The sequence below is a fragment of the Columba livia genome, chromosome 1 (assembly GCF_036013475.1).
Source record: "Columba livia isolate bColLiv1 breed racing homer chromosome 1, bColLiv1.pat.W.v2, whole genome shotgun sequence".
In the NCBI taxonomy this organism is placed as follows: Eukaryota; Metazoa; Chordata; class Aves; order Columbiformes; family Columbidae; genus Columba; species Columba livia.
Genome location: NC_088602.1, coordinates 92,511,231 through 92,527,568, shown reverse-complemented (window position 1 = coordinate 92,527,568; position 16,338 = coordinate 92,511,231). Strand labels below are relative to the sequence as shown.

The window sequence follows — 16,338 nt, the reverse complement described above, 5'->3', positions numbered from 1 at the left end:
GAGGCCACTCCTCTCCTATGCTCCTTAAATAGTTAAATGCATTGGTCAGCTGGGAGCAAGCCTGACAACTGAAAGAGGTGCTGCTGCCAGGACAAAGCCAGGTCCGCATGTAAGTAAGCTGTTTGATAGGTAGAACATTTCATAGCTGTTGTTATGGTGCCTGGGGTGTCTGCAACTTCCGCTACGTAGTGATAAACAGGCAGTGGTTCAAATTTTTGTTTCTATTTTGCCATTATTTTGAATATGTTTACTGGATCTTTTTTTCTCCTGAAGTGCTGTTCTCTGAAAATCAATTTAATGCTCAAGCTACCAGTCTTTTATTTTAAAGTAGCTAGATTAGGCATTATACATGTAGCTCCATGGTTGTTTTTATGTTTTAGCATGTGCTTGTGTGTGTAGGGAGAGGAGAAGTATACACACATACATATCTGTGTGTGTGTGATTTTTGTGTTTGGACTTAAACCTACCTATGAGGGAGGCGGCAGTGATGTATATTTCCAGCTGATGTGTGTGGGACACACCTTTGCACATACACAGAAAACGGTCAAAATGACAAAACAATATGTAGGCTGTGGAAAAGGAGAGGGAAGTAGGTAAAAAGGGGCTGAGTCTCACCATGAAAAAAAAAAAAAAGGTTGATTTATAACCTGTGTGTCTGATATGATGATGGAGAAAATGTAACCATATTGATGCTTGAAGCCTGGAGGAGTTCTGATGTGGCATCAGTATTTTTCCAGCATTGTGTTGGGGTGTGTGTGAGTTGGTGGATGGGTTTACACGTATACACAGACAAATGACATGGCCTTATTTGTACAAAGACATCTGAAGCCTGTTTTCTCTCTCCTAGAGGCCTGGTGTGGCACAAGAGCAGCCACTACTCCTTCCCCTAGTTGCCACTAAAGTCAGATCCTACCCTAGACTTTGTCTTTCTCATTTTGGGGTGAGTACTCAGATCCTGCCTTTCAGTGGCATCGCACTCATGCTTGGCCCCCTAAAAATCCCCAGAGTGCTCTGTGCCTGTCTAAGGAGAATTAGGCAGCCGTTAAGGTTAATGAGTGATACTCTGCCCTTTTAGTTTGTTATGTCATCTGCCTCAAGCCTCTCATTATTGGTTTATGGGGATTAGTACCTGTCATGTTGTTTTTCTGTTGTATTTTGCATGTGAAGGGAAAACTGTTAGAAATGCATAAATGCATATTCCCCCCTTAAATGTTTCCTCTACAGACAGGAGGTGAACATAGTGAAGCAGTACATGGCTCCACAATACTCGCACTTGCGAATATTTTAAGTGCAAGTCCAACATTTGACTAGTTTCACTGTTCTAGAGCAGAAAGCACTATACTCCTTAGAAAGCAGTGTCTGAGGAACTGAGCATCAAAACACTGTGATTTTGTATTAAATTTTAAAAACTCAATTATTTGTACACATCGCTAAAGGACCAGCCCCACTCCACCAGTGTTTGGAGTTGGGCAACTCATGCCAAGAGACTCGAAAGGGCAGCATTGAGCTGTGGTTCCCAACCAGAGATCATCTTCTCAAATGTGAGGGAGATGGTCCATCTAGCTGCTCTCCTGTCTCCTGGGGTCTGGAGAAGAGCTTGAGGTGACCCACAAAGCAATGCAATGAGTGCAGAAGAAGCCCTTCAACAGAATGCAAGCAGCAGTAGGTGCTAGAAGTAATAAATATGGATAAGAGCTTTCAAAGCTTAGCCTCACTTTTATATGACAGCAAATGAATATAGTTGTGGCAGCTGGGTACAGGTTAGTCTGGGGGTGGGCTGAGGATGGGTTGTTGGGTGTTTTTTGCAGTGAGACTGAAGAAAGTTAGGAAGCCCATCTATCAAGAACAATAAGGATCACTGGTATATCTCTGAACTTTGCTCTTCCCCAATGTGTTGTAGCTCATCATGGCATCATCCACAAAACCCAGGGCAGCCAGGACAGCACAACAGGCTGAAGAGGCAGAGAACGGAAATGTGGGTTTGGGGAACAACAGAGAAAGTCTGGTTATCAGAAAGTCAACTTACTTTCAGTAAATCTTTTTCAGAATAGAACTTTCACTTAGTGTTCAGCCAAGGTATAGATCGCTTTTTTTCACGTTGTGACCTCTGAAAAGTGGACACTAAGATAGATTTCACTTCTGCAGAGTGTTGTGATAACTGATTCCTACTTCAGACAAGCAGATGCAGCCACATTGGGCTGGGGCAGAGAGAAGAGTAGCTTTGTAATATACGGGCAGTTTACTTGTATCTGGCTTGGAATCTGGAAGTAATCCTGCCTTTCTATTTTCCTGTATAGGCCAAAAAACCCTGGTTAGCTAAAAGCTATTCTCTACCTGAACCATGTGGTCCCACATGCCCACTGTTGCTGCAATTTGTTATACTCCCTTGGTACATCTCCAGTTCTTGTGCTGTGGTTGTAAATCTCTGCATGCTTCTGTGAATGGGTCCCATGTAAACTCTGCACTCAACTCACGCAGCTGCCCGGCATGGGTATATGGCTATTAATAGATTCCAGGCAGACCAGTCACAGCCCAGACAGCAGGGTAAACACATTCATTAAAAGCTAATAGTTGCAAGAAGGAGGAAACCTAACCAGGAATAGCTAACCTTAATCATCCAGGATGTTCAGGCAATTTCAGACACCCAATCGGCACTTCAGCAGTCCAGTGACGGGCTCATCCCAGCTGGACTGGAAAGGAAATGCCTGACTTCCCTGAGTCAGGAGTAGTGAACATCCCAGTGTGAGGCACGAGGAGGGAAGATGAAACATCTCCTGCCACCAGTGCCTGCAAGCAGGATGAGAAAGGGAAGGAAGCTGCCAGCTGGGGATCCTGGCTGCCCTGACCTAAGGTTCAGGCTACTGTCTTTTTCAGGGGTAACCCTCATTTTAATACTGCCACATGTCTCTGGGATGACTGGCAGGCAGAGCTGCTCTGAGGGAGCTTTCTCTAGTCTTCATCAGATGTTTTTTCAGAGCTTTTTATTCTGTTATTCATATCTAGCTATTTAAATGGTTTCTTGTACGAGCTCAAGGGAGTGGTCAAATCCTCACGTATTGTAAATCACCAGAGCTCTTGTTGCAATATATGGGGTGGCACCCTCAGTTTTTACAGATCCTTTGCAACAGGAGAGCAACACAGATTAATCAGCACTGGCAGAAAAACAAGGAGAACTGCAACAAAGGATGTGAATGACTTTAAATTAGCAAAAGTTGCACAGTTAGGGTGAAACTCTTGTTTCCTACTTACAGCCAAGCAAGACCTCATGGGCAGATTTGCACAAATCTTTTCTGAGATTATTACATACTTGCCAGAGAAGGCAATTTCAGAGAACCAAGAAATATGCTTAGATTTGTATCAAAATTGGAAAATTGTTGCTGCCAAAAGCAAAAGCTTATTTTTTGGATGTGGGATGGGAGATAGAGTCAAAACTTTTTATCTTGAGATTTTTAAGAATGGAAGGATTTTGTGGTTTGCTTAGAGGCAATTATTTTAGTTTCTCTTGTGCTAAAAATGACTTTTTATATAGATTACAACCTTGAGAAACATAATATAGCAGAAAATAATTTCTCTCTCAAGTTTCCTTCTCAGCAAGATAAATTTACATTGGTTTGGCTTCATTTACTTCCTTCCCACAGCTCTTTTTCAGTTCAGCAGGTTTCACTGTGGCTGATTTAGTGCAAATGGCCCTTCCACTCACCCATATAGTCCTCCACTCCTATTACAGAATCACAGAATGTTAGGGATTATTGTTTGAATTCTACTGGTACCTGAGAACAAGTCATCCTGTTTCCATTGAGTTAGTGGCTGGAATTGGCAGCGTTATCCCCATGTCCTGATTTTGGCTCTACGTCACCAGGAAAACAAAGTCAGTTTAAGGCACTAGTATGTGCCCATGCATGTACACACACGTCTGCCATGCAGAGAGCAGGAGCTTTTGATTCTCTGAATTCTTGCACTAACTTGCCACTGACTTTCACCGTGAATCTCTGCATGCAAGTTGTGCAGCTAGAGCATAGTTGAGTGCAGTTAGTGACACAGCAGAGGAGAGGAAACTGTGTGGAGGACCTGAGCTAGAAGACGTGAAAGGACAGGTGTGCATTAACCAGCTAAATTGGCTCTTTTGTTTTGCTTGGCTTTTGCAGTTCCAGTGGAAGCATAAGATGGCTCTCAGCAACCATACAAACAGTAGTTCGGTCACGCCGAATTTACTCCACATGTTTGTGGAACAAAAGAAGACACTTCGGTTCACTAATTTCAGCAACCCAGCCTTGGAGCTGCAAGAGGAGATAATGGCCTCCTTTTATATCCTCATCATCGTCGGGTTTTTTGGCTTTCTTCTCTTTGTCATGATGCTCAGCAATATTGTTTCCAGCAAGCCTGAAAACTACATTGACTACCTCTATTCTGGGAAGCTTAACCCTCAGAGAAGCAATGTGGAGCTTCCAGGAAAGGAGATCAAAGACACTTTCATTGCTATCAACAGCGCTGCCTTACTGGAACTGCAAAGGCAGGATGGCAAAAACCACTCTGGGCCTGAGGCGCCAAACACAGATGCAGTCCCGAAGAATGTATGAAAAAGGTTTCTTTTCATTATCATTCTGTTGTGCATACAGAGCGTAAACAGGGATATTTTTCATAAATGAAGGCAAGAGATGAGGAGCTGTGCCAGAACAGATGCAGGCAGGTTTTGTGCAAGCTTCCCACATGGTGCTGTGAAGGTACTCGAGCACAACCTGTGGTACTTCAGCCCCAGGCCTTTGGAGAAGAGGCTGGAAATCAAGTCCTTGCTGGCCTAGCTCTTTCATGGCTGTTTCTATCATGTTTTAATAGCTTGACTTTTGGGAGAATGGAAGGGCCTCCCTTTGCATGGCGTTGTTTCAAGCAGGGTCAGCATGTTTCCAGATGGAGCGCTGCTGTTGTGCCTGTTTGCTGTTATTATTTATTCACTGATTTATTTGGGGGGGTCTGAGCTACCAGCAAGCAGAAAGAGCCACAACGGCCTATGCATCCACCCTTGCCACCACACCAGGCACCCAGAGGTGGAAGCAAGCTGACCCATGTTCGGCCCCTCCTGAATGAAAGATTTCAAGGGTCTGGAGGCACGTGTCAGACTCGAACTTGTTTGCTCTCTTGGCAGGCTTTGTCTGCAGCAGGTTTTTGACAGTGGTCGTGCATTTCTCAGCAGCTCTCTTCCTGCATGTCAGCCCTTCACCAAGGCCCAGGACAATAAGGAAGGGCAAGACATCCAGAGGTCCTTCCAGTGTCTCTCCCAGGGCCCACCTGGACAGCATTTGAGCTGACAAGCCACAGCTGTAGCCTGCTGGATTGTGTCACTATTGTGTCAATAATCCCTGATAAATTCCTTCAGTGTTTAGTGCTAACCCCCCCAACATGAAATCCTATTGAGCCCTTAACCCCTACTACTTCCTCGGGTGGTAGAGAGTAAGCAGGGGGCTTGCCATGGTAGTTTTAGGGGTGTCTTCTGCAGGTCACCAAGCCTCAACAGACACAAGAAAGAGGGGTTTGATGACCACACAGCTCAGGGGTGTTCAATTCATGACCTGTAGAGCCCTGGTATACAGTGGCCCAGGACAGACAGCGATGGCAAGGCAAACATTGGCAGTGGGCTTCAGTTTGCTATATTTGGTCCGCACATTCATTGGAAAAAGCTCTGGAGTCTGCAAAACAAAATGGTTGGAAACTGGTGGTGCAGACGCTCTGAGAACTTTAAGGCATTTTGTTATAGAAGGAAAAATCCTATGAAACCATATGAAAACCTCAACCATACACAAAATTGTATGCCTGTGGGGCGGGTGTTGCTGGTTTCACTCAGCCTCCTTTATGTTGTTGCTATGTGTGCTTGCTTTTTGTTACTGTTAGGAAAAAGTTCTCAACCATTTTATACCCTAGTAAATATTCCTTCTTAACTTTTCTTGAACATGTTTTTACTCCACCTGTAGCTTCATGTTTTGCTACTGCAATTTCATTCTTTTTTTTTCTTTTTTTTTCTTTAATGTACCCTTTGCTGCCATGATATAGTGTTATTATTATGGGGTTTTGCCACTGTTTCGTCCAAGCCAACTGCCTGGAAATGATTTACTTAATGTGGGACAAATCCTTAATGGGAATTTCCACAGCCTGATCTCATAAGACACGTTCCAAGGCTGATACTTCCAGCTGATAGCCAAGATGAAATCCACACTGCTCTCTTGGCTTTCCACACTTCTTTCTTGAATTCCAAAGATTCAGCTTTCCAGCACAGACATCTCCTTTTTTGGACAGGTGCATATTCCCCAGACACTGTCTCCAGTAGAGGCCAATTAGGCAGTTGAGTTAGTTTTGGACTCCATTGCCTTTGGCCTTATTACCATGTCTGGTTTAATGACTGCTCAGCTTCAGCCAGGATCTGCTATTTATACTCACTGCTCCTGACTACGCTCAGTAGCCGTGCTCCCGCTGCTGCAGCTCAACTATTCAGATCTGGAAAATGAGAGGTGTTTTGAAGGTAGAAAAATTTGCAGTTCCAGGTTTGTTCCTTCTACCCAGTGTGGGGGTTTTCTGGAAGGTGGCAAGTGTCACTGTCCATTCTGGAGAAGGGTCAATTTCTGCCCAGTACCAGTATGAAAAGACTTCAGCTTGACATTTTGCAATAGTGACAATTCCTCCTCTTTTGTAGACCCATTTTATCAATTTTTCCACTCATGCAATGGTGTCAGGAAGCAGAACCAAACCTCTCTTTCCATCGTGAGTGTTAGATACAGGTTTCAGACATCCATCACCCATGCCAGGTTCTGTGCAGTGAAATCTTAACTCCTGCATCACTGGCTGCTGCTTTTCTGGATGGGCTTATGGGAAAGCGCCAGGCAGGAGGGTGAACTCCAGAGCCATGGGAAGTGCTCTTTACCTCCCTGCAAACCCAGCTTCTGAAAACCAATTCACTGCTGAGGTATGACAGAAATCTATTGATATCCCCATTGGTGGCCCTTTGGGGACAAGCCCATTCCCACTCACATCATAGACTAGTTTGGGTTGGAAAGGACCTTCAAATACATCTAGTCCGACCCCCTGCAATGAGCAGGGACATCTTCAACTAGATCAGGTTGCTCAGAGCCCCGTCCAGCTTGGCCTTGAATGTCTCCACGGATGGGACATCCACCACCTCTCTGGGCAACCTGTGCCAGTGTTTCAACAGCCTCACTGTAAAAAATTCATTTCTTGTGTTTTGCTTGAATCTCCCCTCCTTTAGTTTAACACCATTACCCCTTGTCCTGTCACAACAGGTCCTGCTAAAATGTCTGTCCTCATCTTTTTCACAGGCCCCTTTTAAGTACTGAAAGGCTATCTCATTCCTCAAGAGTCCAGGCCATAGTTAGCCCAGTATTTCTACCTGAAATTGTGGTCATACTCAGGCAGAAGCTGTGACTGTGATGCCACCAAGGGGAAGGCTGCTGAGATCAACCTTGGCTGAGAATCCCTAATGCTCAAACCCAAATTTCATCAGTTTTCACAAGGTGCCTTGCTGCTCTTTGTGGAAAACTGCCAGCAGTTGTACTAGCCCTGTTCTGAGAAGTTCAGGGCTCTTACTCTAGGTATTGGCTTAATTTATTTTCTGAAGTTTCCACCTTTTTCTGTGTTTTCACTCTGAAGCCATCTTTGATTTTGGCAAGTGCTTCTCTTATTGATTCCATCACAGATCAAAAGGTAAAATTACACACTTTTGGAAAGTCTCATTTGATACCAGAAATACTCCTTTGGCATGGGACTTCATCAGACAGCTAGGAGGGAAAACAGATTATTTAAACTGGGTGTGGTATTTGTCAGAAAAAGAATCCTAATTTTTATCACTCCATGTAAGACTGGAAGAGAACTAAACTCCCTGTAGAATAATGGTCTCAAGTGTTGGTTTTGGAAAAAAAAATCAGACTTACAAAACATTTTATTTAGATAAAAACAAAACATTAAATTTCAAAACTAGCAACTTAGTTTTAGCTGCTACATGTAATATAATACAGCAGTAAAAACATGCTGTTTGCTTAACATCTTGCCTACTGTTTATGTGTATTTAATTATGTTCTGTATTTCACTATGTTTTTATTTGGGATTTTAAAATAAAAGGTTTGTAATTATTTTTAGCTTGCATATAGAACGTGGTGACTGGTAACCTAATAACATAATTACTACTGAAACGGGTAATTGGTATGCAATCGATAATTGGTATCTTAATTGCTTCATTAGTAGGGATTTTGTTCACAGTTAATCGGTAGATTTGTTATTTAGCTAAGTGTACAATGGAATTCGGTGTAGCACCAAGAAAGTGCACAGTGGGGATGGAGGGTCACTGCTCAGCCCCCATTTGTGTATCCAGGCAGTGATGGAAGGGCGGGCAGCAGCCAGGGGCCAGGCCTCCCACCCCCTTCCCAGGGGGAGCAGGATGCCTGGGCATCCCTGTGAAATGTTCCCTGTGCCACAGAGCCCACTCTCCCTCACCCACAGACACCGGGGGGGCGGGTACGACCCCTGGCCAGTGCCCTGTGTCTGGGTGCTGGGTGCAATGGCTGGCTGTGCTGGAGGCGGGGGAGGAAGACAAGCGGCCCCAGCACTGATGGCCAAACCCCAACCTTCAGGGAACTGCCATGCTGCCACAGGCAGGTCCTGCTGGGAGGGCAGCAGGTAAGAGCAGGAGACTCCCATGCAATGGGTGAAATCGGACAAGGAAGCAATCAGAAATACCTTTTCCCAAATCCCAAATGCGCTTCTCAGGCAGGGGCTACCCCTAGAGATTTTGTACTGTGTGGCTTTGCTAGGGGATGTCAGAAGTCTAAAATAACAAAAGGAGGGGCGATCTCTGCTCCAAAATGTTCACTGGCTATGTAGACATGGGGTGGGAGGGAAAAGAGACAAAATGGAACACAGCAAACTAAAGGTAGCATGGCAAATAAAATACAGTTCTTTGCATCTCTAACTAGAGTTTTATGTATGCTGCCCAAGTTTTTTAAAAGATATTTAGATGCTGGGACTGTGAATAATTGTTTTTAAAGCAGGTCAAATGGTAGATTTATGTCATATATATATATACACACACACATATATATACATATATATATATGAATGGGATAGAGGAAAATACACTTCTTAAACAGTTACTCTGAAAATAGTCCATCCCTCCTGTCCCACTACATATCAGCTGTATTGTTAGTATATCTGCAACCAGTTAGGCTCAGACCGTTCATGGGGGTTGAAGGAACTAGGGTCAGCTGGAGACACAGACATGGTGATGCCACCTGACAGGCTAACAGTGTCACGGTGTCCTTCTGGGACAGCACCAAAATACAGCGACAGAGACCTTGCCCATGCCTAAGGCCTCAGAAGCCAAAAGGCTGGTTTGCATGTCCTTCATCCGCCTTGCCAAGTCCCTTCATCAGCCCATGAAAGCACAGAGAAGCCGCAGCCTACAGCAGCAGGCTTTGTCACTCGGCATTCCATTTGATGCTGCAAAACCACAAAAGCCTGGAGAGAAAGAGGAAAAGTTTCAGGACTGTTTGCTTTAGGGGGTCTGAACTGAGGAACATCAAACCTAACTTTCCTGTGCAGCCCCAGAGATACCTACAAGTGTGGTCCAGTTCAGATGAGGACCATGCTTTTGTAATGCACCTCCTGAGGGCTGCGGCTGTGCTTTGGTTTGCCTCATGGAGCAGCCCTGGAGCACACAAGTGGGCTGGGCACCACAGCTTCCAGCCCATGGGTAGCCTGCAGTGGACAGAGATGCTGCTTGCCACCGGTGACCACAGCAGAGAAAGGCCTGAGAGGCACCAAGCTGGCAGTGCTGGGGCCGTCCCTAGCCTGACACAGTCGGGAGGCCTCAGGGACAAGCCTGGCAAGGGAGGAGAGCACAGAGAAAGTGAAGGGAAGCCCTACCTCACTCTTGTATTTGGGACCCTGCCTAGTTGCTACCACGGTTGCTTCCCTGCTCTGTTTCCTACTGGTGTCCATTTACAATCAGAAGGTAGCTACAAAGCAAGAGTAACAAAAGCAATGTGCCCTTTTTGTGTCTCTCTCAAGGATGGCATGCTCCAACTCATGCACAATTTACTAAATCTTCTCTGAAGAGATGAAAAGGAAATAACACCTTCAATTTAGGTAACAGGGAATATGATCTGCAGTTCCAGTGGGTTTCTTGGATGGCAGGCTGATCAAAGGCACCAAGAAGAGTTAGGGAATAAAATTCCTTTACAGGTAGTTCTTTTGACACTTTATATCCAGTTGCTGAACAGTGAAGTCTCTAAATCAGCATTTTGGGGAACCCCAGGCCCTAATCGGGCCTCTAAACATGTGCATTTTTCAAAACTGATAAGCATCCAATAACTCCAGTAGGACTACTCATGTCAGCTTATGTTCCTGGTATACATTTATTAAGGACAAGGGCTGACACTAGAAGAGAAAGGTATACCACAGTGTGAAATAGTAATAGACATGAGTCAGTAATATTTTATGCTGTATTCTCATATGAATATGTACTGCATATTCAAGTATTTTTCTTCATATGTATACGGACTGAATCTGCCATCATTTTGCATCTGGCTAACAGTTAAACCATAAAGGCTTCTTTCTGGGAGTACACCCTTTTTCTTATATCAAACTTCCATACTTCTGTTCTCCATGTGACACTGCTAACATGATGTGCCCCATCAGTCATCTGCCCCAGCAAGGAGAGCATCCAGACAGTTGAGCTTTGACTTCAGTTTCCCACTGTGTTAGGGGGAAGAAAACCTGTTCCAGAGGGAATGACACAGACCATGGAATATCTCCATTTCAAGGATGGGCAAGGAAATGCATGCTCTCACAACAGACTGATGTTTGTGCTGTTCAGCCCCATCTGGCAGGCTGACAATGCTGACAGCATTTACTCCCAGCCTTGCAGGTTGTCATGGTTTAACCCGAGCTAGCAATACAACCACAATAGCCTCTCACTCACCCCCCTCTCTACCCCCCAAATAGGAGAGAGAATTGAAAGGGAAGGGAGAAAGTTGGATTGAGATAAGCACAGTTTAATAAAATAACAAAATAGTAATACACTACTAGTAAATATATATATATATATATATATATATATATATATAATAGAAATAGAATATAAAATAAAAGATAGTGCAATTTCTCACAAACTCTGTCCACATCAAGCAGCCTGTCCCGGGCAGCAGCACCTGGTCCCAAACAACTGATCCCAAAGAGATAAAAGAGTAAAAAGGCAGAAAGGCCCAGCGGCCTCTGCAAAACAGCAAAAGGCTGAACTAAATGTCCCAAAACGAACTTCCCCGGCTCTGACAAAAAGAGCAATGAAGAACATGAGAGACAGAGCAAAAGAGCACCCAAGAAAGAGACCAGAAGATCCCAACTCGTCTTAAATATGAAGCATGACGCTAATGGGATGGAATACTCTTATTGATCAGTCTGGATGTCAGGCAAGCTCTGCCCCATCTCTGCCCCCCTTCCTTGATGCCTCACACCTGTGAGCAGAGCTCAGAACATCTTTGGCTCTCAGACCAGAGCCACTAAAAACATTAACTCCATCCCGGGGTGTTATCTCTTGTTCTCAAACTAAGTCCAAATAATGACCATGCTAGCTATGAAAAAGGAAGGTTTCTAACTGCATGAAGAAAAAAAATAACTCATTTTCAGTCAAACCAGCACACAGGTACAGCTCAGTGTGAGCAATTTAATAGTCTTGCACTGACCAGCTTGTTCTTGCAGTAAAATTCTGCATGTGCATCTGCGGGGAGAAAGAGGAGCAGGTAAAAAAGCAGATGGGTCAAAGTAGTCTTAAATTTCTATTGTTCCATAACCTTCCCCAGCCAAACACTTGCCCTTGGAGGGACTGTGCACACTCACACATCTTCCCCTGACTGTTCCCACCTCCCCAGGCTGGCTGCAGCCCTCACTTTGCCATGTGCTCCTGTAACCCCGTTTGACTCATCATGGCAGCAGGGTGGTACCTGTCCACCCTTCTGCTCTGACCTTCATTTCAGTCTGTGTGTTCACATAACACCACATGAGCAATCTTCTTTTTCCTCCCATAATCCCTTCCGTTTCTCTGAAGGTGTTGCTCTTCCTTGGAGGGCGTGATGATGTTGGTGTCAGGCCACAGGTCCTTCACGGGTTCATCGGTAGGTCCAGCACAAAATGGAGAAGTGGGTGGACAAAGTGGGAACCTAAGAGGACTCTAGAAACCAAATTACTTCTAAAAATACCTGTCTGAGGCATCACTTATTCCTTCCCCATCAAAGGCCCAGAGCTGAGCAGGCTGAGTGTGGTGGACCTTGCACAGGCTGCTTGTGCTGTTGGGTACCAGTCACCAGGAATCCCCTTGCAATGCTGCCAGGATTGGGCCTGCCCATCAGAGAGGTTCATGTGGGGGTCCAGAGGTGCTCCTTCCCCCTATAACAAGACACCTGGGATTCAGCCCTCCTGGGGTTCAACCCTCCTCCACCCAGGGGTATTTCAAGGCCACATCTTCTGTGAGGCCAGATGCTTGCCGGAGAGGGAGGGAAATGTTTTCTACCACTGGTCTCAAAGCTCAGGTGTTGGCTCAGTCTCCATGCTGGCTCTGGGCAGCTCCTGCCTCCACAACCCCATCCCTCTGAACCCTTTTCGGGCGTGCCTGGCTGGCCCACACACATACACAGAGCCCAAACATCCACTCAGTGCTGTGAGAGAAAGAACCACGATGCTCAAGATGAGCAACATCCTGATGCCAGAAGCTACTCACTGCACAGTTGCAGCCTACACAGCCTGATGGGACCTTTGTTTTCCAGTATGCCTTTTGATGAGGCACCTGAAAGCCCCTAATGGTGCTGCCTCTGGTTGGGTGTGATGCCGCAGGTAACGCCGGGGCAACAGGTGCATTGTGAGCTCTGCAAGTGTCCCCCATCAGCCCGGAGATGCCAGCATGAAGCGCTTCGCAAATCCGCTCCTCAGGCACATAATTCACAGGGGCAGCTTCGATGCTGCTTCCAAGAAGCAGTGCCTGCAGTATTTAAGATCTCTGAGGGCGCTGCAGCTTAATGGTTTCAACACCATTTTTTTAGGTGAAACAGATATTCCAGAAAGTCTTGTAACAGGAGAAAACACAGGCGAGGTGGCTGGCCTGCGCTGGCCAGTGTGGACAGTTGTTCACGCTGGCAGCAGCCAAGGGTGGGTGCCCTGGAGGTACAGACTGCTGTTAAAAGGTGATCTGCCCATACATCCACAGAACAGTGTCTTTCAGGAGTTGTGTGATTCTCTGACCATCTCCTATGGGAAGTGTGTAATTGTGATGAGAGACAACAAGCAGCCAATGCACATGGGAGCAAAAGATGGCAAGGAGTTGGAGATGGAAACTCAGCCACCCGTCCCACCAGTGATCTGCATGTCTGGCATTGAGTGTTGCCCTGAAGTTGCTAGAGCCAATGGCCATGAGCTTCTTGTTGTGCCTTCGTCTTACAACTATCTCTACCCTATGGATGTCGCCTGGTCTTCTTTGAAATGGTTTATTATAAACAACAGGAATGACTTTGGCCTGAGGTCTATTGAGCAGACCCACTCCTACAGGTGTATCCTCTTCAGTGACTTGATTGTTAAAGGAATAGAGAAGATGACTCCAACCAAATGGAGGATGGTGATTAACAGAGTGAAGCGATGGGAGAACTACTACCTTGACACTCTTTCTTAAATGGTTCTTCCTGCAGTCAGGCTTCAAATGGTGTCGAATGAATTATCCTGTTCCACCTCTGCTGAGCCCTTCCCTTTGAATGGTGTAAAGCTAATAAAAATACATGTCAATAGCACCAATAAAAGAGATAATTCTAAATCCAAATGTATCATTTTAGGTGTATTCCAGGATTAGTTTGATATGTCCTACGCTTACACCAGGAAGGGGCAGTTAATTTGATTAATCACAAAAGTGGGTCAAGGTGTACCTCAGATCCAGTTTAGCTGGCCTTCTGTACAAATTCCTCTTTTACAAGAGTCATGAGACCATGCCTCAGATGTAAATGCCCTCCATTTCAAGAAAGATTGGGTTGCAAAATCTGTAGGTCAGGTCTGTCTTTGACCCCCCGTGGGACATCTGCTCCAAAGCAGTGAATATGCAGGATCGTGACTGATGCCAGAGTCCATTACCTAAGAAGTCTGAAAAATTTAATGTGACTTTCACATGATATACACATTAACATCTGATATCAGTTCAGTAGCTCATTACACTGAGTACCTTGCTTCTAACAGAGGTCTGCAATAACCATTTCTGTGACAGGTAAAAAAAGTCTTTCTAAAAGGGAAGTTTGTTTCTGAAGCCTAACAATTAGCAGTTGGTTCAGGCTTTAAAGCATGAAGAGTTCAGTCTCTCAGGATAAAATATGGCACTTATCATTGGAGATTTTCTTTGTCCATGACATTGATTACTGAAATGTAATGATTTCTCACAGAACTGGGTTCAAAAGATTATTTATGAGTGATGCAAAGTAGTATTTCTTAACAGCAGTTTTTTCAAGTTCATTGAACACTTTCTTGGTTTTTTTGAAAGCGGCTTCCAATTTAAATTCTCTGCATTGCTCATTACTGGTTATGTGTTTATTGTGTACTTCTAAGAGAACTAAGACCATAAAGACACAAAAGAAGTAAGTTTTGAGATGATTCACAGGTTCACTAAAACATTTCAATACTCTGAGGCAAATCTGTGCAGTTTTTCTTCTGTGTGTGAAAACCATCTAAATGAGCATTGTTAACTTGGTGTGGCAGATGAATATCTAAAAAAGGGAGTCTCATCTACCTTCAGAAGAAGCCTTGCATGTAATTTTCTAGAGCTGTGAATATACAGAGAAAAATAACCATCTTTTCTCAGCTTTATATTAATCAGCAAAAACATCTGCTCATTTTTTACAAATATGGACGTAGCAGAGAATGGAAAATTAGGTGCTTCAAGAGCAAGGAGGAAAGAGTGGGGGAAAAATGGAAGTGACTGAAGAGGGGCAAGAATTTTTTTATTGTCCTGGTGTCATGGCCCTGAACATAATTCCACATTGGCTTGAAGCACCAATTATTCCACTAAATATCAATGAATATTAAGTGGTGTGAAACCATTCTGAGGAAAGAAACAGGTCCAGCGCCTCTTTACCAGAAGAATCAGCAGTAATTGCACATTAGCTCGGTTTTCTTAAGAAACAAATGATGCACAACCCATTCTCCGAAGAACTGTTTCCCTTCACCCAATGACACTGCACTGTACTACTGGGGAGAAGTGCTATAGGCAAACCTGCACAAACCAAATAGCTTCCCTGCTCTGTTTTGGATTCACATTGAGAAGGATGAGACCAAACCCGAAGGGAACAGAGTCCTGGACTGCTGCCTCACTGCAGCTCAGCCTCACCGGTCCATGATGCTGTGGCTGATACAGCTGCGGGTCTAGGGCCACATTGCAACACTTCATCTGTAGGGTGTGTCTTCTGCCATCCCTAATTCACAGTGGAGTCCATGCGACCAGGTACAGAATCACCTGCTTTCCATCTATGTTAACAATGAGGAAGAATCAAAAGGAAGTCATTTCTGTCACAGGAATTTATCAGTCTTTGCTGTTTGTATTCTTTGGTAAAATGAGGGTGAAACCTCTGTGAAGGGTTTCACAGAAACAAGCATGAGGAAAGAGGAAGTGTTTGGTGCCCCATCTCCCAGAGTATGAGGGAAAACCATCCTTTCCCTCAGCAAAGAGCTGGGAAAGTCTCACTAAACACCTTCGCTCTTCCCAGCCTCCTCCTGGGAGGTTGAGAGCTGGCAAAACTTTTCTACCCAATCCTGTTTAATGTGTATGGAAATCTGTGGGCAGGAACTGAGTCTGGAATCAAATGAACTTCAGTATTTTATATAAAATCCTCTGAGATGAGTCCTTTCTTCCTCCCTCTCCCTTTGCTGCTGCATAAGGGTAATTACAGCCCATGTTTTCTACAAAACGTTGTAGCCCTTTGTACCAAAGAAAAATATTGTGGCTCATGCAGTTCTGACTCAACTGGTAATTTAGGATGACAAGCAATTCCTTTAACGTATGACTAAACAAGCTAATAGGAAGATGTTACCAAATAGTATGCACTTTATTCAAGAGCACTTGAAATAGCCTGCGTGAGTCTAATATCTTCTTGGTAGGATTTTAAACACCTATTATTTTATTAGGTTTGCTAGCAATAGCTCTTGTAGTAGGGCTCAGTACACTTGACCACTGCAGCATGTCAAAGCAAATCTCTTTGTTCCCACTCACGACTCTCTCTGTGTAACTGAAATGCATCAGTACAATAAAATGATCAAAGTATCTTTGCA

The 16,338-nt window shown here is 44.5% G+C and overlaps 1 protein-coding gene and 2 long non-coding RNA genes across 3 annotated transcripts; 2 read left to right on the top strand and 1 right to left on the bottom strand.

The window, feature by feature from the left end:
* LOC110365515 (uncharacterized) lies at positions 1–8,142 on the top strand. Its single transcript, XR_002425068.2, has 3 exons — positions 1–109; positions 848–940; positions 4,146–8,142. It is a non-coding gene; the product is annotated as an uncharacterized LOC110365515 (long non-coding RNA).
* A 3,548-nt stretch (positions 8,143–11,690) lies between these two features.
* On the bottom strand, positions 11,691–12,758 carry LOC110365386 (uncharacterized). The gene is made up of 2 exons (XR_010473480.1): positions 12,016–12,758; positions 11,691–11,770 (listed from the first exon to the last, which is right to left on the bottom strand). It is a non-coding gene; the product is annotated as an uncharacterized LOC110365386 (long non-coding RNA).
* Positions 12,759–12,847: 89 nt separating this feature from the next.
* C1H21orf140 (chromosome 1 C21orf140 homolog) lies at positions 12,848–13,935 on the top strand. Its single transcript, XM_021299575.2, has one exon. It carries the CDS (start codon positions 12,947–12,949, stop codon positions 13,706–13,708), a length of 762 nt encoding a protein of 253 aa, XP_021155250.2. The 5' UTR covers positions 12,848–12,946; the 3' UTR covers positions 13,709–13,935.
* The last annotated feature ends 2,403 nt before the right edge of the window (positions 13,936–16,338 follow it).

What these genes read in the sequence shown, in the direction of transcription:
- C1H21orf140 (XM_021299575.2), top strand. Translation starts at nt 12,947, where the DNA reads ATGAAGCGCTTCGCAAATCCGCTCCTCAGGCACATAATTCACAGGGGC.